This window comes from Lagopus muta, chromosome 4 (assembly GCF_023343835.1).
Source record: "Lagopus muta isolate bLagMut1 chromosome 4, bLagMut1 primary, whole genome shotgun sequence".
Classification (NCBI taxonomy): Eukaryota; Metazoa; Chordata; class Aves; order Galliformes; family Phasianidae; genus Lagopus; species Lagopus muta.
Window position 1 is genome coordinate 40,585,680 of NC_064436.1, and position 25,997 is coordinate 40,611,676.

General features: G+C 44.9%; 1 protein-coding gene across 1 annotated transcript; it reads right to left on the reverse strand.

Moving 5' to 3' along the window:
- Positions 1-245: 245 nt before the first annotated feature.
- Positions 246-2,449, reverse strand: LOC125691793 (histone H2A.Z). Its single transcript, XM_048941621.1, has 5 exons — positions 2,273-2,449; positions 1,735-1,812; positions 1,288-1,401; positions 794-923; positions 246-665 (listed from the first exon to the last, which is right to left on the reverse strand). The coding sequence occupies exons 1-5, from the start codon at positions 2,273-2,275 to the stop codon at positions 604-606; spliced, it is 387 nt and encodes a 128-aa protein (XP_048797578.1). The 5' UTR covers positions 2,276-2,449; the 3' UTR covers positions 246-603.
- Between the last annotated feature and the right edge of the window lie 23,548 nt (positions 2,450-25,997).

Genomic DNA, 25,997 nt, shown 5'->3' on the forward strand with positions numbered 1-25,997 from the left:
AGAGGCCTTACAGCCGAAGAATGGACACACTGAGTCCCAGGCTTTATTCTGATAACTTTAACTAAAGCAATTTTTGCTCAAAGATGCACTTTTGACATTTACCAAGGGCAGTATTTGTCTAGGAGCGTATTTCCAGATATTTCAAGTACAACTTTCAGGACTGCACAGTCCTAAGTTCTTGGAACTGCTCTTTAAGAGCTGCATAACTGAGATGAACTACTTTTCAGTTAGTGGGCAAGACACAATCAGTATTCATATACCATTTATTGAATATTTCCACTCTAGTGGATGAAAAGTCTGTACAAAACCAAACATTTCATTTACTTAGTCAAATTCCATTTACTTAGTCAAACCAATCTAAAAACAGTCATCTCAATCAAAACCCACTGCAAATACAATAGCTTCTTTGAAGCCATGGTAACACTTAAATATGGTTAAGACTTCAATGCAGAAATTTGGTTTCTTGAGAAAGCTCAAGTGAGCCTCAGCTTCTTAAAGTTACAAAAAGGCAAAACTGTGTTTCACAGATACAGTCCACTGGAATCACCAACACTGGACAATAAGTACTTAGAGTCCTGAGATAACAAGGGAACCTGGTATCCTTTAGACTGTTTTTTGTTGTCCTTTCTTTCCAATGAGAGATTTGTGGATATGTGGTATTACACCTAAGAAAAAAATAATTAAAACAATGTTATTTCTGTTCAATTTTGCTAACTTCCACACTTCAAAAGTCATAGATTAAGCTACCTACATATCTGTCAGACTTACTGCCACAAACAAGCATTTTACGTACCACCACCAGCAATTGTTGCCTTAATGAGAGAGTCCAATTCTTCATCTCCTCTAATCGCAAGCTGCAAGTGACGGGGAGTGATACGCTTCACCTTCAAGTCTTTGGATGCATTTCCAGCCAACTCAAGAACCTGAAGACAAAGATATTTTTGAAGCAAGTTACACATATCAAATGAGATTGTGTGCACAGCCTTAGTCATTCCCTACCCAAAGGCTCTTGATTTAGTTCTAAGAACTGTGCTTTACAGCAGATATGAAGTGCTGCAACTGCACATTAAATACTTCACACCTCCATGCGTGTTTTAAATTGCTGAATTTTTTACCCTGTATTTCATGCAGGTAAAATGTACTTATTGTCTTCTGAGGAAGTGCACACAGACCTGCTCAAAATGTGTGAAGAGCTCACAGTTCAGCCACAGTCTGTGAATAGTGAACCCTGGTCACTGTGCCATTCTGGAATTATTATCCTGCACGCATCCCTCCCAGGGGCTTTACCTCAGCCGTCAAGTACTCCAGGATGGCAGCACTGTACACAGCAGCTGTTGCTCCAACACGTCCATGGCTGGTAGTCCTGGACTTCAGGTGCCTGTGGATTCGGCCTACAGGGAACTGCAAAAATAACATGAGTAGAGCAGGTTTGACCAAGTGGAAAGAAATCCAGTGCTCCAAAGCATGCACCAGAAACGCACCACTACAGAACGCTATTTCAGCACTTGGCACCTCACCCTTACAGCTGGATCCCAACTTCACCACCCTGCCCCCGTGCAAGGGGACAAAAGCATAGAGACCATTCTCTTACCCCAGCCACACAAGTACACAATAGATCTAAAAGAACGGGATCAAGCTGCACAGTTCCTTATGCTCCTTCAGATAACAGCAACACTGCAGGATTCACACAGCCCACCCAGACACACAAGGCTAACCCGAATTCCCTCTGCTCACCTGCAAACCAGCTCGTTGAGAACGGGACACCGCTTTTGTCTTGGTCTTTCCGGAATCCTTCCCAGCCTTGCCACCAGCCTGACGAGAACAGACGCGTGAGGCCCGGCGCTTTACCCGCCACCCCCCCCTCTCCAGCGGCGCAGAGTCCGGGCGCAGCAGCAGTACCGCCGTACTCCGCATGCGCTAAACCCCATCCCAACTCCCCCCCCCCCCCCCCCCGCCTTACGAGACGGCGGGGCATGCGCACTGCCCGCTACACTTAGTAGCACGGCCGCTCCCTGCGCGCATGCGCGGCCACCACTCCCTTTCCCCGGCGGCGCCAGTGCGCTTGCGGCTCGCCTCCCCGCCACCCTCCTTCCCCCTCCCCCCCAGCTCCCGCCAACCCCCCTTTCCGCCGCCTACCGGCAAGTAACACACCCGCGGCGCGCGCTGCCCGCCCGCGCTCCCCTCCCCCTTCACCTAACGGTCACTGTCCCTCAGCCTCCGCCATCGCGGCCTCCACCCGGCCCAGCAACTTCCCCACCCCGCGACTCCTCACCATCGCGAACCGGACAGCCGCGCAGAGATAGACAGGAGGAAGACAACGTCCCGCAAGCACCGATCCCGGACGACAGCACCGACCAGCCCCGACCCGCCGCGATTCAAACTGCACCCGCTCCCGCCTTCCCCCGGCGCTTTATAACCGCCGAGCCGCCTGCATCCGGGAACCCCGGCCTCGCCGCCAGCCAATGGCTGCGGGCGGAGGCATGGCGCTCTGCCCCAGCGACAACCAATGGCGGCACGGGGCGGTGCCGGCCGCGCGCAGTGGCGCAGAGAGGGAGGCCCCGCCCCCATTTAAAGGGGCAGGCTCCGCGGGCGCGGGAAGGGGTGCCGCAGTGGCGGGACAGGGAGCCATCCCGGGTGCGGGGGACCCGGCTGTGGTGGCCGTAGCCTGCTTAGGACTCAGCGTCAGCTGGCACGGACGTGCAGTTGCTTCTTCAGGCACGTGTGATGTCACACTCTCGCGGCTGGCAGCCACCCTTTGTGTGTCACATCCAGTTGCTGTAGGGGCCGAGGGGTGAGGGGGGGAAGACGTGCCGTTATGACAACGACACGCACATGCTCTGGGTTTTATTTTTACCTCTGTCTTATGTAAGAGGCACGTGTTATTGAGGGGCAGCCCCGCCTCAGACCTCCTCTCCTGTTCCATTAACCAAAGTTAGGCCAAATTCAGGTCTCTTCTTGACTGTAACAATGCAGTGCATCAACAGGGCACTCATGTCATGTTTCCCTGACAAGATGTCTCGTCCTCATTTTATTTCAGATACCATTTACACTACACTGTCATCATTTTTCACTTCGGAAAAAGGCGACCTGTCCATTCAGCCACAGAGCTCATTCACAGGTGCTCTAGGTTGATCTGCCTCCTGCAGCTCTGCAGTACTGACCGTTATCTGTGCCATCCCACTATACCACAGATCTTAGGGATACACAGTTCACCTGCAAGCATCTCAGAGAAATCCTTGTATTTCCTCTCAGAGAAAGCCAATTGTCTCCTTGGAGGTTCACCCTGCCATGACCTTACCAATCTATTCACAAAACCACCATTCTACCTCAGTATTCATGGAATCATATTATAGAAACGTAGAATGGCTTGAATTGGAAGGCTCCTCAAAGATGACCTAGTTCCAACCCCTGCCACGGGCAGGATTCCCAGCCACTAAATCAGACACTAGATCACTCTGCCCTGGGACACACTGAACCTGGCCTTGAACACCTTCAGAGATGGGACATACACAGCTTCTGTGGTCAGCCTGTTCCAGCACCTCACCACCCTCTCATTGAAAAATTTCCCTGATGCCTGATTTAAATCTCCCATCTCTTAGTTTAAAGCCATTCCCCCTTGTCCTTTCACTATCTACCCATGTAAAAAGTTGACCTCTCTCCTGCTTATAAGCTCCCTTTAAGTATTGGAAGGCTGCATGAAGTCTCCCTCTCTAGGATGAACAAGCCCCTCATCCTCAACCTGCCTCCATAGGAGAAGTGTTGCAGTCCTCTGATCATCTTGTGGCCTCCTCTGGGCCTATTCCAACAGCTCTACAAGGAAGATTCGCAAACACAAGGATCTCTCCAGCAGACAGATATTTATGGGAAATGATAGAGCTGACAACACAAACTGGGGCTACTCTTCCTGACACAACTTTCTATTTTCTTTCAGTCACATTTGAGCTCTGTGCAGCCTGAGGCCTCAGCTGTGTCTTCACCATCTGTTGTGGCTCAGGCATTTTGTGGTAACTAATGCTGCTGCAGGTATTAGGTAGAGACCTAATTCCAGGCAGAGCAGCAGAGCACAAAGAGGCAGAGCCAAACTGAGAGATGGCACTCCTACATACATACAGAATCTGGCATTTTATTTTTATGTAACTGTCTGGTGACTATTTGAAGTGTTAGTTGTTTATGCTGTCCTTCAGCAAGCAAGAAGAGGAGAAGTTTTTGGTTTTTTGAAATCTACAAATAAAAAGTATGATTTTACAGAAGCCTGCAGAAGTTAAGATTTCATTCCACTTGCTGTTTTAAAAATGGATTCTGTCCCAAACCCTTTAGCAAGGAGGCTAAGTTCATAGCCATACAACCCTATGGTAACAGATGTAGGAGGAAAGGACTGATTTTCTCCCTGGTTACTGTCAGCAATTTGCTAGAAAGGAGAAAGAGGACACTGTCTCCTACCAGGTGGAGGTGATCCTGACCACACACCTCCATCCCTAAAAGCTTGCTGTGGTTACACACTGTCAGCCACTCCAGGCAGCTTGGACTGCATGGGAAAGGAAGCACAACAACAGAGGGGTTGCTCTGCCTGAGTTTGCTGATAGTAAATGTGACTCATTTTAGCATGCACCTAAGATCAGGGAGGGTATTATTAAGCTAACATAAAGGTACTGAATGCAGTTTATAGCAATTTATAGGGTTAGGGAACTGTCAAGTACTTGAAACTCACCTCAGATAACTTCACTCCAGCCCCACAGTCTAATCTCACTCTTTATATTTAAAAAGAGAGAAATGAAAACTAACTCAGATACCCCAGCATAATCCCAAAGCAACTTAGGTGCAGTTATGAATGCAAATAACTCCCACCTCGATTCCACATGCACGAAGGGAGCTCTTATCACCTCCACCTTCCTAGTGAAGACACTGCCCCACACGTTCTCCAGCTTTCATAATGTAACCTTCTGGTGGTGGGAAGATGTACGTCTCGAGTGGATTAGAGTCTGGTCTTTATTGGTCCTATTCATTTTGCTAGGTTTCTCAGATCAGCTTGGACCACTTGCAGGATTAATTTACCTCTATTTGCAAAGTACACGGTAGACATAGTTTTTGCTTATCACATGAATTTACAGTTCTGTTTTCTGGCATTTCTAGTTGGTAGCATCTGGCTAGAGCACACCAGGAAGTGTGTCTTTATTTTGGCATTGCCTGAATACTTCATAAGGCTGTGACCTCCAGGCAAAACTAGTTGCCAGTTTTAAATGGATGAACAATCAGCACCAGTGCCCATGGCTGTATTTCAAAGGACAGTTTCCCTTAGGTCTCCCCACTGGCAGGTCACTGTCTGCATGCTGGTAGCACTGTCATGCTGTTCATGATGATCAATGGGGGCAGTTGTTTGTTTTAACAGATACATTTATTAATCTGGTATCTGGAAATGGCTTCATATGACTCTATAACAGATCTGCAGACAAAACGTGCATGCTGATTACTGGAGAGATGTGAGCTCCTGCTTGTGCTCATTGTACACTCTTGTATTTGCTATTAATAGTACTGTGATGACTGGTCTGAATAAATTTTTATCTTGTTCATACTTAGCCAACTGTGAAAGGAAGCTCCAGAGATTTAGAGCCTGCCAGAGACAGTGCCAGCTACAAGTCCTTGCCCGTTCCTCCTATTGCCCTGTGCAGAAGGCCTCATTGCTGTGTGCCTCACACCTCCCTGCAGTGGGAGGACTGATCCTCCCCACTTCCTGCATTTGAGCTCCATCCAGCAGGATAACAGAGATAAGTAATATTTATACTGTATTTTGCTATAAAGCCATATGTGAGCGCAGCTCTAAGTGTTCTAGTTGGTGAACTCTCAGGGTGAATCCAATTTGTCCTGTGCTACTGATGCCCAAAGGACACTTCAGTTAGTCCCGTGCCAATTATATCAACGTGGCTATAGCAATTTCTTTTCCCAATAGAGAAGCCTGGAAAACTTCCCTGAGGCAAATTGGTGACCAAGACTCCAAGGCAGAGGCTCTGTGTGCTGTGGTAAAGTCTGGGTGTTTGGTCTGAACATGGCAACATGCTATGATTGTGGCCTATTTTGATATAATTACCTTCCTCCATCATTCTTTCAATGATTATGTGTTTCTTCAGTCAGATAGATCACTGAAAAGTTTACAGTTAATCCTGGAAAATGAGCAGCAAACTTCAAAAACCAAATGGGAAAAGATGAATGGTATTCTGCATCTGGGTTTCAGTGCAGTCTGTTATTCTTCCCTCCCCTCCTCTTCCCTTCTCCCTTCTCCCTTCTCCTTTCTTTCTTCCTTCTCCCTTCTCCCTTATTTTCTTCAGTCTAGGTACCCATGTAGTTCTCCTGTTAACTCTTTACAGCCACAGCCACACATTCTTCTTACAGCATTTGACATCCATCTTTCAACTGAAGGGAAGCATCAAAGTGCTTCCAGCCCTGAGCAGCCAATGCAGAAAAGAGGAAAATAGAAACAATGTGACTAGAAAAACTTTTCATGTGAAAAATAAATGAAAGGGAAGTAGTGTTTTCCTGAGCATGGCTGGCTTTTAGTTTTCAATCAAAATGCTAATCTGTTGGAGCTCGAAATGGCTCTTCAAAAATTATTATGTGAAAGGGAAAAAGAGATGCCATCTGCCCCTTGTTCTCTCTGTGCCAAAGTCACAACAGGGAGGAGTGATTAACTGCTCTATGTTGGTCAGAGGCAGATACTACAGCCATCACTGATTTTTCACTGACATCCCAATTCACTTTTTCCTTGTGGTGCAAGCTGATTTTTGTAGATAAGCAGCTCAAGCTTACTGCTGAAATGAGAACCTGTAGTGCACCTGGGTTACAATATAATAGCATGGTTTTCACAGATAATGTGCAATTAATTAGTAATAACGTTTTCCAATTTATAGTCACCTGCATTGAGGAACTGCAAGCTCCAGGACCTGTTCTGTACAGATAAAAGCACATTGTGATGGAGCTGGGTCAGGAGTCAGGATAAATCCATTACAGACACTCCTTTACAAGCAATGATAATAGTGACTCAGGGGTTTGCTTTTACCAGATTTTGGCTCTGCAGCTAGAGATCAGTTCATTCTCAAGCAGAAGCACTCCCTGAGATTTTTTTGTTTGTTTGTTTGTTTTCTCCCTTTCTTATAAAATTCTAAGAATTGTAGCTAAAAACTCAAAATGCATAAGAGAACATAAGGGCACTGCAGCCTAAGTTCTTCTCATGGCTTGTTTTAGAAGCATTTGGCCATGCAGTGCATGTATTAACATCCTATTCAATCTATATTCTGTGAAAATGCCTTGCACTTCGATCAAGAGGATGAGGGGCATGGAGATGGATCTCTGTAATGAGACTGCATCTGAGCAATTGAGATTGGCCCCACGATGGCAGCACAACACAAGAAATAAGAATGTTACCTCAAATGCAGAGGGGTGAATGGCTTCCTCTTCAGTAAGAATTTTAAGCTGACTCATCTTGCTGTAAATTTGGAGAGAAAAAAAAAAACTTTTTGTTTTTTACTGTTAGGCAACCAGGCAAGGTCAGCCTCTTGCAGGAGATGGGTCTCATCTACCTGCTGCCTGATGACGATCCTTGACTAGAGCTTTAGAGTGAGAAGGGTAACTACACAGGAGGTAGTGCTTAGTGTTAAAAACAGGCATTTTTTAGCTGTGAAGGCAAAGCACAGTTTGTTGTCAGAAGGTCACAGAATCACAGATTCATAGGTTTTGGAAGGAATCCCTGCAGATCATCTAGTCCAACCCCTCTGCAAAGCATGTTCCTTTGAGTAGGTTACATAGGAAAGCGTCCAGTCAGGTTTTGAATATCTCCAGAGGAGACTTTACATTCTCATATTAGAAGAAAATTTTTCACTTAGTGCTGACACACTGGAACAGTTAGCCCAAGAAGATTGTGGATGCTCCATCTCTGGAAGCATTCAAGGCCAGGCTGGATGAGGCTCTGGGAGCCTGGTCTGGTGGTTGGCGACCCTGCACATAGCAGGGTGGTTGAAACTAGATGATCATTGTGGTCCTTTTCAACCCAGGCCATTCTGTGATTCTATGATTCTGTGCTCATACAGAACTTTCTATATTCCAGTTTTTTGCCACTGCCCCTTTCTCTTTTGTTGAGCACTACTGGAAAGAGCCTGACCCCATCCACTTGACTCCCACCCATTAGATAGTTATAAGCAGTGATAAGATCCCCTCAGTCTTTTTCCAGGCTGAACGCTCCCTGGCCTCTCAGCCTTTCCTCATAAAGGAGGTGCTCCGGGCTCCTCATCATCTTTGCAGACTGTCAATGGATTCTTTCTAGGAGATCCCTGTCTTTCTTGAACTGAGGAGCCCAGAACTGGACACAGTATTCCAGATGTGGCATCACCTGGGCAGAGTACAGAGGGAGAATAACCTCCTTCGTCCTGCTGCTGGCCAAACTCCTTTTAATGACTCTAAGGATAGCATCGGTTTTCTTGGACACAAGTGCACACTGCTGGCTCACTGTCAACCTGCTGGCTACCAGGACAACTATGTCCTTCTCTGCAGAGCTCTTTCCTAGCATGTCAGCCCCTAACCTGTACTGTTGCAAGCAGTTATTCCTCCCCAGGTGTAGGACACTTGCCCTTGCTGAACTTCATTGGGTTCCTCTTCATCCAACTCTCCAGCCTGTCCAGATCTTGTGGAATTGCAGCATAGACTTTTGGTGTGTCAGCCATTCCTCCTAGCTTTATATCATCCATCAGGAAACCTGCTGAGGGTACATCTATCCCTCCATCTAAATCACTGATGAAGATGTTGAACAAAACTGGGCCTAGTACCACCCCCTGGGAAATACCACTAGCTACAGGCCTCCAACTAGACACTGTGCTGCTGATCACAGCTCTCTGAGCTCTGTTAGCATAATAACATCCACTGCTCTCCTCTATTCTACCCAGCTGGTCATGACAGTCATATGAAGGCACTGCAGATGAATAAAGGTAAAATCATACAGCTATAAAATGACTGTATTTAACATGCAAACTTTCCGGCTTAACAAAAAGCAGCATGAGTAATCCCATCCTGTCAAACTTTGTGGTGGTGATGGTGGAAGTTGTATGTTCTGATAATTCCCTGGTTACATGTCATTGCGTCTTGACTAATTTCCTTATCTGAGGCTGCATCTTCTCATGTTCACCTGACACAACCAGAGGAGATCATGCAACTGATATAACAAGGTGTCCAACATTTGCAGTGCTGAACAACATCATTAACGTTCATGAAATGCTCTTCTTTTCATCGGAAAAGCAGAAAAAAAAACCATTATTTTTCTTTTCCTCATCAACTTTTATCAAATACAGTGATTAGCCATCCTGTTTGTTGCAGAGTTAAATATTGGTGGTTTCAATAGGTGTCAGTGGGAGAACAGGCTCTGCTTTGATGCTGCAAGGTCAGTATATCCATCCCTCTTATCTCAGCCGAGCAGCTGGGCCACAAATCAGGAGTGAAGCCGGGTGAGGGGACCTGTGACAGAGCTGTGAGGGAGGACAGAGAGCTGGCAGTGCTCAGGCCCTGGCAACAGGGAGCTATGGTAGACATCAGGCCCCTGGTGCGGCGTCACTGGGTAGGAAGGGGCAGTGCCAGCACCCATGGAGAACATCCCTCCCCACAGTGCAGGCAGCACCCTGGTTTGGCATGGAGCACCTGGGAGGTAAGTATGGGGCTTGGGATGGCGGCAAGCAATTTGGATGGGAAGCTGGGGGCTTCTCACTGCTTTTGCTCTCTGAGACAGTTATGTGCTCATACCGTGGCTCACTCTGCCTTGTGCAGTGTGTTTTTCCTCTGTTTGGGAAAGGCGTGTAAGGGGGGCTGGACTGCTGAGATCTGTCTGCACTCCAGGGATAGGCATAAGCAGTGGCTGTTGGTTCACACACTGTCCTCGTGGATTCCTCTGGGGCACATTTCCACTGAAACTTTGAATAGTTCTTCCCTAACGCTGTTAGGCCGGCACCTTGAGCCCAGCTTATAATTATTTTTCTTCAAGAGGACGGCTGGAAAATGAGGTGATATTAACTTGGGACTCAACCAGGGTTTCCTGCCAGTTTAAATGGATGCTGGAAGCGGCTCTGAATCAAAGGTTGCTTTGACTTTCTGTGGTTGCGTGAGGCCTTCTGCATTTCTTTTTGGGGAACAGGCTCAGGAGGCTCCATAGCTCATATGAGTATTTGCTGTAGCCAGTCCCTGGCTCCTTTCTCTCCTCACGTTTCCTGTTTTGCAGCTGCTGGCTATGCTGGCAGCCTGCCTGCTGCTGCTCTGCATCCCGCTGTGCTACCAGGCCTTTCATTTCCACGTGGCACAGGCCTACGCAAGCCTTGGGTACCCCCACGCCCAGCACATTGTGGGGCAGAGGTATCTGCAAGGTAACCTTTGCTGTTGGAGGATATCCATGCATGTGAATCTCAAATGTGGCTCTGCATGCTGGGTTTGGCCACTGTGTTTTACGTCATCACTGTGACTTCATTGCTTTGCCTTTATCTCAGGTGCTGGAGTGGAGAAAAATGAGAAGTTGGCCATGCACTGGTTCAGGTGAGCCACTGAAATATAACTCCTGAGATGGCACGTTGCTTTCTGCTGGAAAAGATTGCTAAGGCACAGGGACAAAACTGGCAATACTTGCTGAGGGCACTGGGTCATCCCCTGGGCAGTTCAGGCAGCATGGAGATGGCCAGCTCTCTGTACATCTGGCTTGGGATCACACCTTCCCCCACTTCTCTTGCTACTTTTTAACCAGTGGGAGAAAAATATCTCAACAGTGAGACAGCATGCTGTATGGGGCAATACAGCCTTGTTCAGGAAATGTTCAGATGTTGCTTTTCTTCTATATTTTCTGCTCCTTGCCTCCTCTCCTCTCTCAGGCAGGCAGCAGGACAGGGCCACCCACACTCCTCCTTCAACCTGGCACTGGGAGCTCTCAGCAACATGACGGCGGCACTGGAGGAAAGGTAATGCAGCTGCTCCTACCCCTTGCTGCTCCAGATGAGGATCTGGTTCCTCCTGGGGGAAAGTCCTGTGCTGTAGGCATCCCATGGATGTGGCTGCATAGGCAGTTTTGAGGCTCCACTGTTATGTTGTCAGCTCTGCTTGCAGAAAGCAGACTGCATGCCCTTGTGTTGGCCACCAGTGTCCTGTTAGCTTCAAAGAGATTTGGACACTCTCTCCAGCATTCCTGTGCCCTGCAGTGTGCCCAAATGGAGGGAAAGCCAGAGCCTGCTGTCTGCACAATCACTGAGATGGCTAATCCAGGGGCCACTCCTAGTTGAAGCAAAAGTGACCAATGAGTTTCCATCACAGTGCTACTCAGCCTTAAAATTGTTTTGCTTTGAGTTTTTTTACTCCAAGCTCCAAAATACAAAAGCAAAAGCGAGCTGAAGCCATCATGTTTCATTCTGATCCCATGTTGCATATTGATCAGATAGACTCACGTATTTGATTGTATAATAAGTATATATTTCAAGAGTTTCAGATCATACGGCTTCAGTTCAGTCAGGTCAGGAAAATCACCAATAATCAGACATACATGCTCAGATAACAGTGAAAAAGCAAAATAAAAACCAGATAACTCTCTGAATATTAGACCGCTGAACACCATAGAATCTTTCAGATCCAGTAGTAGTTGTCCTTTATTAGAAGCCTGGGTAAGTCAGATAGGAACAACCTAAAACTCCTAGTTTTTCTTGATGAAGATTTCATGTCCTTCAGGGAAGTGGAAAAACTCCTTGGTGTGGCTGCAGCCCATGGGCTCCGAGAAGCTCAGGAACTTCTGGAGAACATTCTCAAGAGCAGAAAGCTGCCCTGAATAACTGCACCAGCCTTGTCTTCTTCTGCACCTTTATTGAAATCCAATTACGAGCTGGAGATCACACCTCATACCAATTAGTCTCCTGATATTAAGTTAGATCCAGATACTGACCTGGGTTTGATGCTGTGGTTGTGCTGTATCTATTTCAAGCTCTGCTTATTTTTTGCAACAGATGATTGTGATTAAAGCTTTGTTGTCATTAATCAGCATGACGTGTGTGAGTGATGTCACCTGTAATATAAATAACAGTGGTTTAATAGAAAGTATTATGATTAAGATTAATAAAATCTTCATGTAACAGCTGCCATTCCTTAAAAACTTCACCATTACCATGCCAGTTTTTGGGAAATACAATTAATATAATATAATTAATGGAAACTGCCTTAATCCTCGAGGTGGCCTCAGTTTAAAATTACCATGGGAAGGCCTGCATTTGACAGGAACTGCATTCACTCTGCAGAGCCGTACAACATTTTGCTGGCAATGGTGCTGCTGCTAGGGATGCCCAGGTCGGTCTGCAGTCACTGCCTCGCTGGATCCCATGGCCTCATACAACCAGCTGGTGACTTGTCATCCAGTGCTTTCCAGTGTTTTGGTAAGAGCTGGGAAATAAGGGCAAGCTTGATATCAACAGAAGCTGCAGATTGACTAAAGTGGAAGCAAGCTATCACAATTCAGTGTTTCACCAGTTCTTCACCACATCCACAGGCTTCCCATGAAACACAGAAACAGCATTCACATTATGAACCTTACACCACTTCCCCACAGGCATAAGTTTCTCCCACTCAAATTGCTTTCCAGTTTGATTTTCCCCTGATTTTCTTTCAGCATAACCACCCAAAGCACAGATTTGTTTTGCTGCCAAAGCCAACTAACCACAGGGTCCTGATCTTGTCCTTGTTTGCTGAAACTGGTTCTTTCCCTTTTCATCTCCCAGATGAGTACCAACTCATCTGTAGTTTTTGGCTGTAGGAAATCAGCCATGAGCATTAGCAGGTGCTCTGGGAATGTTCTGCCAGCCCCGGTACAGCTGAGCTAGTGAGGAAAGTCAAGGGGGAGGAGGTAATGCCTCCTGGCTTCAGCGCTCTCTGCACAATTCAGGTGGAAAAGCCCAGGAAAAAAAACAAAGAAGACAGAAAACAAACAAAAGTTTTGAAAAATACTAATAAAGAAAGGAAGGAGAAACAGAAAAGGAGAGGGAATGGAGGAGAGTAGAGAGGGGAACAGGAGAGGAAGAAAGGGAGAATAAGAGGGAAGTGAAAGAATCATAGAATCATTTAAGTTGGAAGAACCCTTAAGATCATTAGGTCTAACTATCACTTAACAATACCAAGTCCTCACCACTACACCATGACCCTTAACGCCATGTGTATGCATCTCTTAAATACCTCCAGGGATGGAAACTCCAACACTTCTCCGGGCAGCCTGTTCCAACGCCTGACCACCCTCTCCATGAAGTTCTACCTGACATAGGAAAAAAAGAAAAGGGAAGGGAAGGGAAGGGAAAGAAAAGGCCAACTACCCTGCCTTTGGAGCCACTCCTGCAGGCCCCATGCTGTGTCCCATACCTTGGCTGCTGCAGCCCTCTCCTCCTTGGCACTGTCTATACAGCTGTAATTAGGAGGATTTTCTTTCCCAAAACACAACTCTAATTATAATATAATTCAGCTTATTTGAAGTACATTTTGGTAGTGTTTCCATTATGCAAATATCAATTTATTATCCACACACTATGTTTTGACTACAGTTGTGTTGCTAATTAGAGGCAATTTGGCTGCTTTAAAAAAAATTCTTTCCTCTCCCTGCACATTTACTTGGGAACTGCACAGAACAGACGTTCAGCATGGTGTCGGTGATGAAGACCTGTGGTTAGCAGCTCTGTTTTAATCGCTCTAATTGACTTTCAGTTAGAAGCCACTTAGAAAGTGCAGGTTTTGCTGATTTACTTGGGTTTGGGGCTGGATGTGGGAAGGAGAGAAGGGCAGCTCATTCCTGTTGCAAGCATCACATTCTGCAGGTTTTGACTTGGTTTGGTACCTGTCACCAAATCAGAGATGCTGTGGAGCTGGGGAAGGGTCTAGCAGCCTTCTTGGAAGGAGTGAGGCTCAGAGATCTGGGATTGAGTTGATCTTGGGGCTAGAGGATATCCCTAAAACCTCTTAGAATTATTTCTCCCAATGCCTTTTATAAAGCATTCTGTTGCCAAACCACCCACTTTATGAACCTATTTTTTCCTTTATATGATTGCTCACATGAATGGATAATACCCTGGTGCAGAACAGAGCATGAGGATCTTTGCACCCCAGAGTACTTTGGTACTTTTACCATCGAGTGACCAATGTGACCAAACCCACAGATGCCTGAAGTAGCATCTGCAGCTTCAGCTCTGAAAGCGTGTGCTTCTGCAGCAGGCGAACATTAGGGGTCCCCAGTGACCTTTCAAAGGCTTTGTAAGGAAAAAAAAATACCCTCGAGCTTTCCTGCTTTTCCTTACAACACAAACCCCATACCCACCCACCGGCTAGCAAGCTATGTTGATAAAAGGGGTGAAACAGCTCTGATGTAAAGCTGGACAGAAACCACCTTGTGAGGGCCCGGAGCAGGGCTGTTGCAGCGTGCAGATCCATGGGGTGCTGCCACCTGGGCTTTCCTTCTTGTGGGACTTTTCTCTGGGGCCTCCACCAGGTGCCTTCCTGAGGCTAAAAGCAATGGCTTGGTGCAGGTGTCCAGCAGCACACTTTAGAGGAATGCCCTCTCTGTGTTCTGCACCTGGCAGTACTATATTCTGCTCCCAGATCATCACACATGATCACTCACATCGCCTCCCTCAGCAGATTAAAAAGGGAAAATCACAATGATATGGTACCTTTAGTATTTAGGAAATGATTAATTAAGGACAGATGTGAAATGAGCATTGCACTTATGCTTTGCTGATGTTCTGCCTAGAACACTTATGGTAGCCACTCCAAGACAGGATTTAGGACTTTTAGTGCAGGGGATAACCATAGCTCACAAGGGACTGCAGCACAGGGGATGCCCTGGCAACAAAATCCAAATTGTCTCACATCATTTCAGTTTCCCTGATGCAATCAAGATATTTCTGAGAGAAGGTGTCCCTTGTCTCCCTCCCCATTACAGCAGTTTCACAGCTAATCCTTAGGATTGTTGATGCTTTCCCTATATGCTGATGCGCAGTGCAGAGCCCACCAGCTCTGAGGCATAGCACCTTTACATTGCTATCCACCTGACACTGCAAGTCCATCACTACACCATATGCCTAAATGCTGCATCTACCTGTCCCCTAAAAGCCCCCAGCACAGCGACTTCCCAAGGCAGAAAACTTTCCCACTTGACAAGCATTCGGAGGCCAACTTTCTTTACCCTTTTTATTATCACTATTACAAAGACACAGACATCTGCATAATTACAGATGCCATGTAATGATTCTGCAACTAAATACTATCTCAATTCAGGCACTGCTGGCTGTTTGTAGCCTAGTGGTCTCATGATGCCAACAGCTATTTGGGAGTGGATCTGGACCTAGGCACTGATCTTGCTGAAGGAGTCAGGGTGATTCACAGACCCAAGAGAAGGCTCCTACAGGCCACAGAGTGAGCAAAAATCAATCTGCTGGGAGCAGGACCAAGTCAAAAGCCAAATGCAGAGGAGTGGGGAGAATTGCAGCCACACTGGAGACTTCTCAAGGACAATGGCAAAGTCTCTGCCACTGAGGTTTCCGTACAAATAGATGATCTTTGGCTACAAATCTCCAAGTGCTGCAATGGCTCAATTAGTGTGAAAGTGGTACCCCAAGTTTTTGACTGTTTTTTTCAGTGTGAACTTTCCACACTTCAGTTAATCAGAGCTTAATACATGAAGCAGCATCATGTCCCTTTAGTGGCTTCTAATTACTTTGAAAATTTCCCCAATTATCCAAAACCATAATCAGAAGAATATTCAATGCACATACAACTCATTACCCAAATGCATTTGATCCTGATCCTCTCCCTCCACCAAAATTTAGCTGGAGCACACGGTTTTCATGAGCCGGCAAAGGACATGCAGCATGTGTTAGAGGGGAATTATTTGCAATATGGTAAATGCCTTACAGATACCTCCAAATGGGACTCTGGTGCAAAGGCTAAGGGGCAGATTTTGGGAGAACTGCAGCAGTATTTTACAGGATATCTTTTAAATTCCTTACAGAAAGACATGATTCTTCTTGTAATTTCTCTGCTTTACAGTTGATGTAGAAAAAGGCCGAAGAAACTATGAAAACAGGAACCCCTATAAGGCACACATGAAAAAACATGGTGGTCAAACAAGGCTGTGCTGCATCCCATGGCCAGAGCCTCCAATGAAGTAATCCCATGAGAAACAGTCATTACTGGTGGCTGGAGAAGCCACCCCCACTCAGTCTTGGAGCCCATGGCTGAGGAGTTATTGAGCAAAACCAGACACATACAGCACACACAGCTTGTCACAGGGAACACTGCAGCTCAGCTGTTCTTGGCTGCTTGCCAACAGCAATAGAGAGTGATTTAATTTATTTTAAGGCAGAGACAAACATGAGATCCAGAATAGCACTCACACATCGCTGCTGACCCACTATCCAATCCAAATGGGACTTAACAGTCCCATTTTCACCACCAACCGTAGAGATGACTTTACAGAACACTGCTTTTAAGTTCTGTTAATTAGAAAAAAAACACATTCACATCTTAGCAGCAGACATGAACAACCCTATTTCCCATACTTCTCAGGTTTCTTTTGATCCCTTTGAAAGAGCACTGTGAGATAGAGAAGGTAGTGGGTTGAGACCTTCAGGAAATCCCAGATATCGGGGGAAAGAAGTAGGACCTTCAGTGGGGGAAAAATGATTAATCTGCTGCTTTCTTTCATGGCTTTATTGTATGTGCCTTTTGATAATGAGTGAGCATTAAAATGGATAACACATTATCCATGTATCCTCCACAGAGAGGTAGAATTATAGAATTATTAAGGTTGGAAATAACGTCCAAGATATCAAGTCCAACTGTTAACCCATCACCACCGTGTCCACTAAACCATATCCCTGAGTGCCACATCTTCATGTTACTTGAAAACCTGCAGAGACAGTGACTCCACCACCTCTGTGGGCAGCCTTTTCCAATATCTTACCACTCTTTCAGAAAATAAATTGTTCCTAAAACGTAACCTGAACCTCCTCTGCTGCAACTTAAGGCTATTACCTCTTGTCCTTAGTAGTATCCTGCTAAATTCTTTGGAGAAGAGAAACACACAATTGCAACTTCCTCACCCATGTTTAAAAGATGATCCTTGCTTACAAAATGATTAGTCAGTACCTCTCAAGGAAGGGAGGAGCATCCAGTGAAAATCTGCAAGGAGACATTTCATTTTTCCATGCCATGCTGAGGTAACTTGAGAGGCTGATTGCCATGGGATCTCCCAAAGCTTTCAAATGAGCCCAGAGTTAAGTTGATACTTAGTGAAAGGTTAGTGCCTAGATGCTACTTAATACCAGACTCAGTGTTCAGAAGACATCAAAAACAGGACAGCAGCATCCCCCTGGGGTATCTGCTGTTCCTTGTAAAACAGCTGTTTAATTGAGCGGCAGCAAGAAGTCAGCTCAGCAGCATTAGAACGTGCTGCTGGTGCTTAACGCTGACCAGATCCCTTTTGCTGTCAATTTTTCTCCAGAATGAATAGCAGGACATCAAGGTATTTACTGTGGCTGTCTTTTGCCTGGCTTTCCTCCATTTATATCTCACCTTGGCATGGTTGTCTGCCTTAAAAAAAAGCTGTATGGAATCACAGAATGGTTTGGGTTGGAAGGAACCTTTAAGATAATCTAGTTCCAACCCCTATTGGCTGATTTCCCCCTCTCCCATACAACTCGGTGTAGGTTTATGCTCATTTGTTTCCCAAAGTGCATGCTGGTGTCTGGGTTATTGCCAATGGAACCTTTGTGAAAGAATTCCAAATGCAATGTCAGAGGTTTGCCCAAGCTCTGATAGAAATCTGGTTAAGATAAGAAGGTTTTGATCACAAGAACAGAATCCAGCAGATTCCTGGAACCTCAGTCTAGAATAGTACTTAAGTCTGTGCCTAAATTATTTAAATTATTTTACAAAGCAGGATTAACACCTGGCTTCGGATGCTTTGTCCGTTCAGCACTTTCAGCTGTTCCCAGGTTGTGTGCCCACAGTGTGTTTGTGGAATAGCAACAACACAGTTACATAGTTCACTTTTTCAGAGGGAAAAAGACAAAATAATCAACAATGACATAGACACACACATTTCCCTTCTTATGTGATGTGGGGAGTAACCAGAAAGAAGCTTCCTGAAACCATTTCCAAGATGTACATCCCTCCCTCTTCTTCATTCAGCTCCATCACTCAAGTCACCTGGCCAAGTCACAGGAACACATTGCAGAGCAACAGGCAAAGGATGCAAGTAGTGGACTTGTAGCTCCAGGAGTGTTTTATATGTGTTCTGTCTGCTGGAGAAGAGCAGATGGATTAGAGGGAGCAGATCCCTCTGTCTCATGAGTGAATCCCTTTTGTTTCTGTGAGAACATTCTCTTTTTGTGACCCCATAGGTGATGATGATCACATCCTACCCTCTCCAGAGGATGAAAAAATGAATTCAGGCTGAGAGAACAGATGGATGGATGGTTACAGTAGCCAGCTCCAGAAGCAGGAGCTGTGATGAGAGGGTGGGTACTTCATGCTGCTTTCTGCCCCAAGCACCAGGCACGCATGCATGCTTCAAGTTGAAGGAGGCTCTTTGAGCTCAGCAACCCTCCCATTGCTGTAGCCTCTAATCTTGACCAATTATCACACAAGAGCTTCTCAGGGCTTAGTATGAGGGTGGCTGAAGCCACAGCACTAAGCAGGGTTTCTGCTGAAGACAGGGGGTAGTGGAAAAAAGGGAGGACTTTAGGCTCCATCCAGTTGCTCTGTAACTCCTAGAAGGAGTCCAGCAGAAGGCCACAAAGATGATTAAGGACCTGAAGTGTCTCCCTTATGAGGACAGACTGAGTAACCTGGGTCTGTTCATTCTGGGAAAAAGAAGGCTGAGAAGGGATCTGATAAATATTTATAAATATCTAAAGGGAGGTGGGAGGCAAATGGATGAGGCCAGACTCTTCTCGATAATATGTAGTGATAGGATAAGGAGTCTAAAAGAAGCCTAAAATTTGAACAAAATACTAACATGCAGAAGAACTTCTTTATGGAAAGGGTGACGGAGCACTGGAACAGGTTACCCAGAGAGATTGTGGAGTCTCCTATGGAGACATTCAAGACCCACCTGGATGCCTTCCTACGTGACCTATTGTAGGATACCTGCTTTGGCAGGGGGGTTGGACTTAATGATCTTTTGGGGTCTCTTCCAACCCCTGCAATTCTGTGATTCTGTAACACCATAGGAATCTAGTCCAGCTGCCTTGGAGCATCTTCATATAAGGAGATTTGCTGTTGGTCACTGACCACAGTGGCTCAAAGAACATGTGACCCCAAAATAGTTCACCCTTAGGCAGGAGATGGCACAAGCACTGTCAAGTGAGTTAGCTCAAGAGCAGTGGGAGTTACAGCCACCTGGAATGAGCTTTTGTTTTATAAAAGCAGCCTGACATTTCTCCTGTTTTGAGGCCAGAGAGCTGCAACACCAATCTACTAGCTCCTTGCAGCATGGTTGTTCTCTTCCATTCACCAAGCAGTTTGTGAAAGGAGGACCACAAAGTGTATCTTTCACTCAAAGCAGCATTTCACACCAGGCACTCTGCAATGAATATTGAAAATAGGATATTTATCCTCAGAACAGACAAGCTCATTCCCTTCTTTAAAGATCTGTTTTTAGGGGTAGTACTACACCAGCAAGTGACTGTCATCACGGAACTAGAAAGATGAGATGACATCAGAGGAAGCTGCTGTCCTATGGTAGGGCAGCAGATAACCTCCACAAGCAATACCACGTTTGAATGAATTGTTTGGCATTAAAACCATCAGATTTAAAACCCAAGGCAGCCTGGGCCCAACTCCAGCAAGCCAAATTCAAGTGCTAGGGAGGTCCTCAAGAACCATGAGTATTACATACACTGTCTGTCTCTCACACTGCTCAGTTAAAAAATGAAATAAAATTAAACATAGATAAAAAATAAAAGATGATATAGACACAGGAGGCTGAAACACTTGCATTGGCATGTTGACACAGTTGTGACGTCTGATATTGAAGAAGCTTCGTGAAGACCTGAATATCAACATGAAGCAACCCTGTTAGTCTTTGCTCAGAAGAAGGCACCTGCCTCAGCCAGCCAGGGAAAAGATGCTCTCAAAGCAGCATATTTTCTTTTCAGTCTGGTTTCAAAGGAAGTAACAGAAGAACAGTATTTGGTATTCTGTGTTTTTTTTCCCCCTACAAGAGAAACCCAACAGTGAGAGTCATGCTGTTCCCTGGTGGGGCTCAGGGACACCATGCACTCAGAGCAGACACTCAGCTCAGTGGGGTTTCAGTCAGAGAAGTCAGGGGAGAATGCAACATTTTCCTGCAGCTTGAACCACAGCTAAGCTGAGATTTCCTCCCAGAAGCTCAGCCTGGCCTCATTGAATGGCATCAGGGAATTAATCAAAGCAGGGAATTAACTGCAAAGAGCAGGAGGAGCAGGAAGACATCTTGCTTAGCCCCTGGGTGAGGAAGCATTGGTCTGAGGATGATTTCCCAGCTGGGGGCAGTGACCCCCACCACATCACACACCTCTGAAGTGTGCTGCACTGAGCCACACTTCAGCTGATTAAACTAATTATCACTGCAGACTTAATGAAGTCATTTGCCACTCCAATGCATTATAGCCACTATGAAGTATTTCTCTTATCAGTTTGCACCTGAGAAATTCATGGCATTGATGTGGGTTGGGTCTCTGTATTCTTATAGTTTGCTAAAAGGAAAGCACATCACCCTCTTTAGACAAGGACACTTTCAAGAGCAGATCGGAGAGGGTTAAACCAGCCCAGATAAACCACTTAATTTTGTCTTCCCTGATGGAGGGAAAAAAGAACCAAAACTTTTCAGAAGAAAAGCTGCATTATTGGGAAATCCAAGCAGCTGGTTTATGCTGCAGTAGAAGCAAGCCATTTTAACAAGGGAAAAAAGAAAACCCAGTGTAAAAGCCATGAAGATAAAGCACACAGGAGGCATCACCACCACTGTGCAGCATGGCTTCTTATACCCTACCATCCTTCTTACCCACCTGCCTGAGTCCTCCTCACCCCATCCATCCTCACACCCAAAGCTTTCCCTGCTGTTTCTGCTCTGGGAGGGATTCAGGGCATTGGGGATTTAGTGGGCATACAGGTCCTCTGGGCTTCCCATGGCAGAGGTGGAGGAGGAAGGGAGGCCCTGGGTTAATTAATTAAAACTTCCTCTGCACCTCGAGTCATTTGGGGCGATGGAGCAACTCCAAAGGAATACAAACGATTAGTCTCTGGCTCATTAACCTTACTGATTACTTCTAATCTGGCAACCTCCCCAGCACAGGAGCCTCACCAGGAAAAATAAACCCCTCATTTTAGACACTAAAAAGGCTTTCCAGGGTGTGCTGCTAGAATAATTGTGGCCACTGAGCAGTAAATCCATTTCCAACAGAAAGCATTTGGTCGTCTATGAGGATGCATGACTGTACCACAGAAAAATAAGCTAAAAAAATAATGATGTTGAAAACTACAGGTTTTGGGTAGATAAACATTTGCTCTGTCTCCCTCTTGGAAAGCGTGAAAAAAAGATTCACTTAGGCAATCAAATCTATTATTATTTACATAAAACACATATTTGCTCTGTGGTGTGTTAGCTGAAGGATAAATAGGTTGTAGCTCAAAAAATGAAAAGCAGTGGCGATTGCCAGAGATCCTGCTAACAACCTCTTCCCAGCCCTGAGCAGACCCAAAGCAGAGAGGAAGTGATATATAGCTGGTGCTATTTGAAAATAGTTAATATGGTATAATAGTTACTAATGAAAAAATGCAATTTTCTCTCCATAAAGTAGTATGGGGTCTGAGCCTGTGAGAGCCAGCTGGAGCGGGTCGCCTCCTCACGAGCCCAGTTTTGCTCCCATTGAATTTGGGAAGCTCTTTTGAACTCCCAGGCAGGCTTCATTAGAGCCATTTGGAGCTCTACACTTCTGTTATTTATTTTAACAGCTCTTAAAGGCAATGATTTCACTGCCATCCCTCCTCGTGGTCTAGTGATCACCAAGATATCCACACATGAGTCTGGTGCAGGGAACAGAAGGGAAGGGTGCAAGCTGAAGGAAATTCTCCTGGAGCTGCCAGTCAATAACTGGATAGGAGTTCTTAGTTGATAGGTTTCACATCTATAACTCATTATGACTGATCTTGGGACGTGCGACAACTAGTGACAAAGCATGAGCTTTTAGGAGGACGTATTTATCTCCTTGTTTCCCCTTTCTAGGACACAAAGCATTCCTGGAGTTTCAGAAGCTGAAGTCTTTGACCACAATTTCTGGCACTCTACTCAAAACAGTCTCTCTGTATGAAGTGCTGCCTTACTGAATTATAATAAAAGGCGATGCCTTTGGGAGCAATATAAATAACTCAAATATGCGACAGAAAATGAATTATAATTCAGAATAATTCTTGGTAGGCAGCATACATTTTTTAATTACAATCATAACCGCTTTTTGATTCTGAGATAAGAAGTGGTTACCATAGTGACCCAATCCTTAAAAATAGTTTTTGCCTAATGCTGTACAAACCACTATATGATATCTGCTTTCAGAGAAAGCAACTTAGGAAAATGAGTTTTCCAAACACTTGGTTTTGTGTATGAAAAAGAAATGTAAACTTTACTGAAAAATAATATGATTTTGGTTAATGCCCAAAGAGCCTTACATGCACATTCCCCTGCAAGTGTACTCACAGAAGTTTCCTCATGTTTGGTGCATACTACAGATCTTGCACAGCTTTCAAGCTGATGTAGCAGAGCTTTGAGATCCTGTGGGGAATTAAGAAAAAAAAAGAAAAAAAAAAAGAAGAGACGAGACACATAACTGTCCTGCACACCAACTGAACCATTATTGCCTACAACCAGAAGGCTTTTAAAATGTTTCATTTTACTTGAATTGTTCTTAAAATGAGGTGCAGAAAGTTGGCCATGCATCATTAATGGATGGCAAAGGGAATAGAGAAATGAGAGATGAACAAGGCAGAATTTGACCCAAGAATGAACAAAACAAGATTATAAGGGGAGTGCTGTTGTTCTGCCTGTGAGTTTTCCCCTTGGGGAGGGAGCTGCCTCATCCTAGCCCCAGGAGGTATGCCTGACACCTTCCACTATTGGTGTTGTAAGTCTTGCATGCATGCAGACACATACCATTGCAATGTTATTGATGGAGATCCCCATTGCTGCAATCTCCAGCTGCTGTTATTGGGCATGCAAGCCATTTTGATTCAAAGAAGTCCTACAAGAGACACTGTGCCAAGTAATTGGCAAAAAAAAAAAAAAAAATTGCATTAACTGAAATTCACGTTACACAAGAGACAGCTTTCAAATATATTTGTTCATCTACTTGGATATTTAATGAAGCTGCCCTCTTCTTAACATGGTTGCAGTGGAAGCAGTTCTCCCTCTATGTGTTGCGTACCATACCATGATGTGATTTTGGTATAGTCCTTCTCCATTCATTTTCAGCAGTGTGAGATACAGCATCATAAATGTAGTGCTCGGCTCCTAGTAAGACATTTTTGTCTAATTGCCTTGCAGGCAACACATATCTGAAAGTGACAAGAGTAACATAAAATCAAAATAAGCATGGTCAAAATGCATGGGCATCAGCTAAGCCAGTGCTGCGGAGTCTGGACTTGTGGAGTAGGGAGCAAACAGGAGAGATGTTCCACCTAAGATGTGCTGGCTGAAGATACTTCCACATAAATATAAGATGCATTTAGTGGAAAAGTCTCTGATTTTGTCATTTCCCTAAATTCTTAAAAATGTTCAAATTTTCCCAGAACACATTTTCTCTTTAAAAGCATGGGCTCTTTGGTAACTGTTTTTTTGGGTTTTTTTTGAGTTTGCTTTTAGTCACCAAGAAGTCACACTACGACCAATTCTGATAAATCCATTTGGATTTCCTCTCATCCCAAACATTTTTATTTTCCAAAAAATTTTGGGCGTAATGGGCAGATGCTTAGCTAAGAAAATTCTTAAAGGAGATTTAATGAGTGATATAAAAGTGCTGAAGTGCTGGAAGAAGACCAAATAGATGTTTAATATATTAATAACTAAGTACGTCATACTCAACAGTCTCTAGGCACTGAACATGAGAAATAAAGGTATGAACGTGACAGCTAAAACATGACTTCATTTCTGCTCCCAGATCTAGGGAAAAAAGAGAGTCAGCTCCACCTGTCGTTAGATACTCAATTTGCCAGTTAACTAAGAGCGATGTTAATAATAATGGAGAAATTTGTGAGAAACTGTCCTCATTCTGTAGAGTGGGAGCTGATAATATCCTCATGCTGAAGGCAAAGCAAGATGAATTCCCACCATCCTCCCCTTATACTAATCCCCAGTGACTGCTGATTGTTCACCGGGGCTGGAAATGAGCTCCTAAAACCACTGAGCACTAATTACAGTGAATTATATTAAAATATTTGATCTTTTTCATAGCAAACCAAGCCACTCTAGGTCACAAGTAGCCATGTGAGGACTTTCACAATACTTCTTCCTGCCCTATACAATGACTATAAGATAACATCAGCCTGAACAGACTCATTCCTGGGTTGAGGGTCTTTGACAATTCCTTGTCCCGTTTTTCTGATGCAGGGGTAAGAGTCAATTGCAGCTCTCTGGTAGCAGGCTGTAGATGGCTCATCCCCAGCACCACCACCAGCACCATTACCTACCTTTCCTGGTGAAAAAAAAAGAATTATTTCCAGAGCAAACAAAGAGCCAGCAGGAGCTCCAAGACCCAGGGTGCCATCGTGGGCTGGCCACAATCTGTCCCATCAGTCACAGGAGGTACATGGCGCTTTGGGAGCAAAAGCCAACTGCAATGACTGCTCCATATTTTTTGAAGGAAACATTGTGCTGAAAGAAGAGGTCTGATTGCCTGCAGGGCTAGGCAAGACCCACACTTCTCACAGGATGTGGTTTCACTGCCTGAGAACATCTCCATCTGCCAGCTGGCTGAGGTGCTTCATGCTTCAGGCACTGTAGCTTCCCTGTCCAGGAGCCTCCACACCTACTTCACATTTTTTGTTCTTCTGTTAATTTTTTTCTGCTTCTTCAACAGGATTTTCATATACTGGGGAGGTAATGGAAAAAAAAAAAACCAAAATAAAACATCAACAGAGCGGTTCTTAGCTGTGTGTCATGTGTGACTTAACACTCAAGAAATTAAGAAAATCTTTCATTAAGAAAATCTACCTGAATAAGAGTCCAGATCTGGCGAGCTGGGGGCTCATATGCAAGTTTGGGGCCATCTGCAGATGCTGATGGGGAAACATTTATCCCATGCAAATGTAATTAGGTCTTCCCTAAACACCACCACATTGAATAACTGGAATACCATTCAATACCTGGAATGCTCTCTCCAGTAATTACATCCATTAACTTTTCCTTATTTTGCTCTGTCAGATATATATTGTTTACAATCCTCATTAATCCCCACTACTTCCAACACACATGGGCAAAATAGCTAATTTTGTATGCCAGACACAGCTACAGATAATAATTTATAAAACCCCATAGGTGCCCAATGACTGAGGCTCAGCCTCAGTTACAGCATTGCCTCAGCACTGCAGCAGAACCTTAATGATTGTGTTCCTAAAACTGGCACAGGAAACCAGCTGGTTAGGTGCCCTCATTTAACTTAAATATATATATATATATTTTTTTTTTTTAATCAAATATTTCTGGTTATAGAACTCACCATCATTCTGCACTGCATGGTAAGCTTCAGAAAGTTGGAGTTTGGGGGACTTGAGTGATTGATTGATTGATTGATTGATTGCAAGTGCGGGAAAACAGGGCCATTCCTTGTTTTCACCCCCCAGCTTGCTGCTGACACTGTAGACTGAAGTAACCCCCACCTGCACAGTTCCCACTTGAGATTGGCTGTAGGAGGCCCATGTGCTGCCCATCACAATCAGCTCAT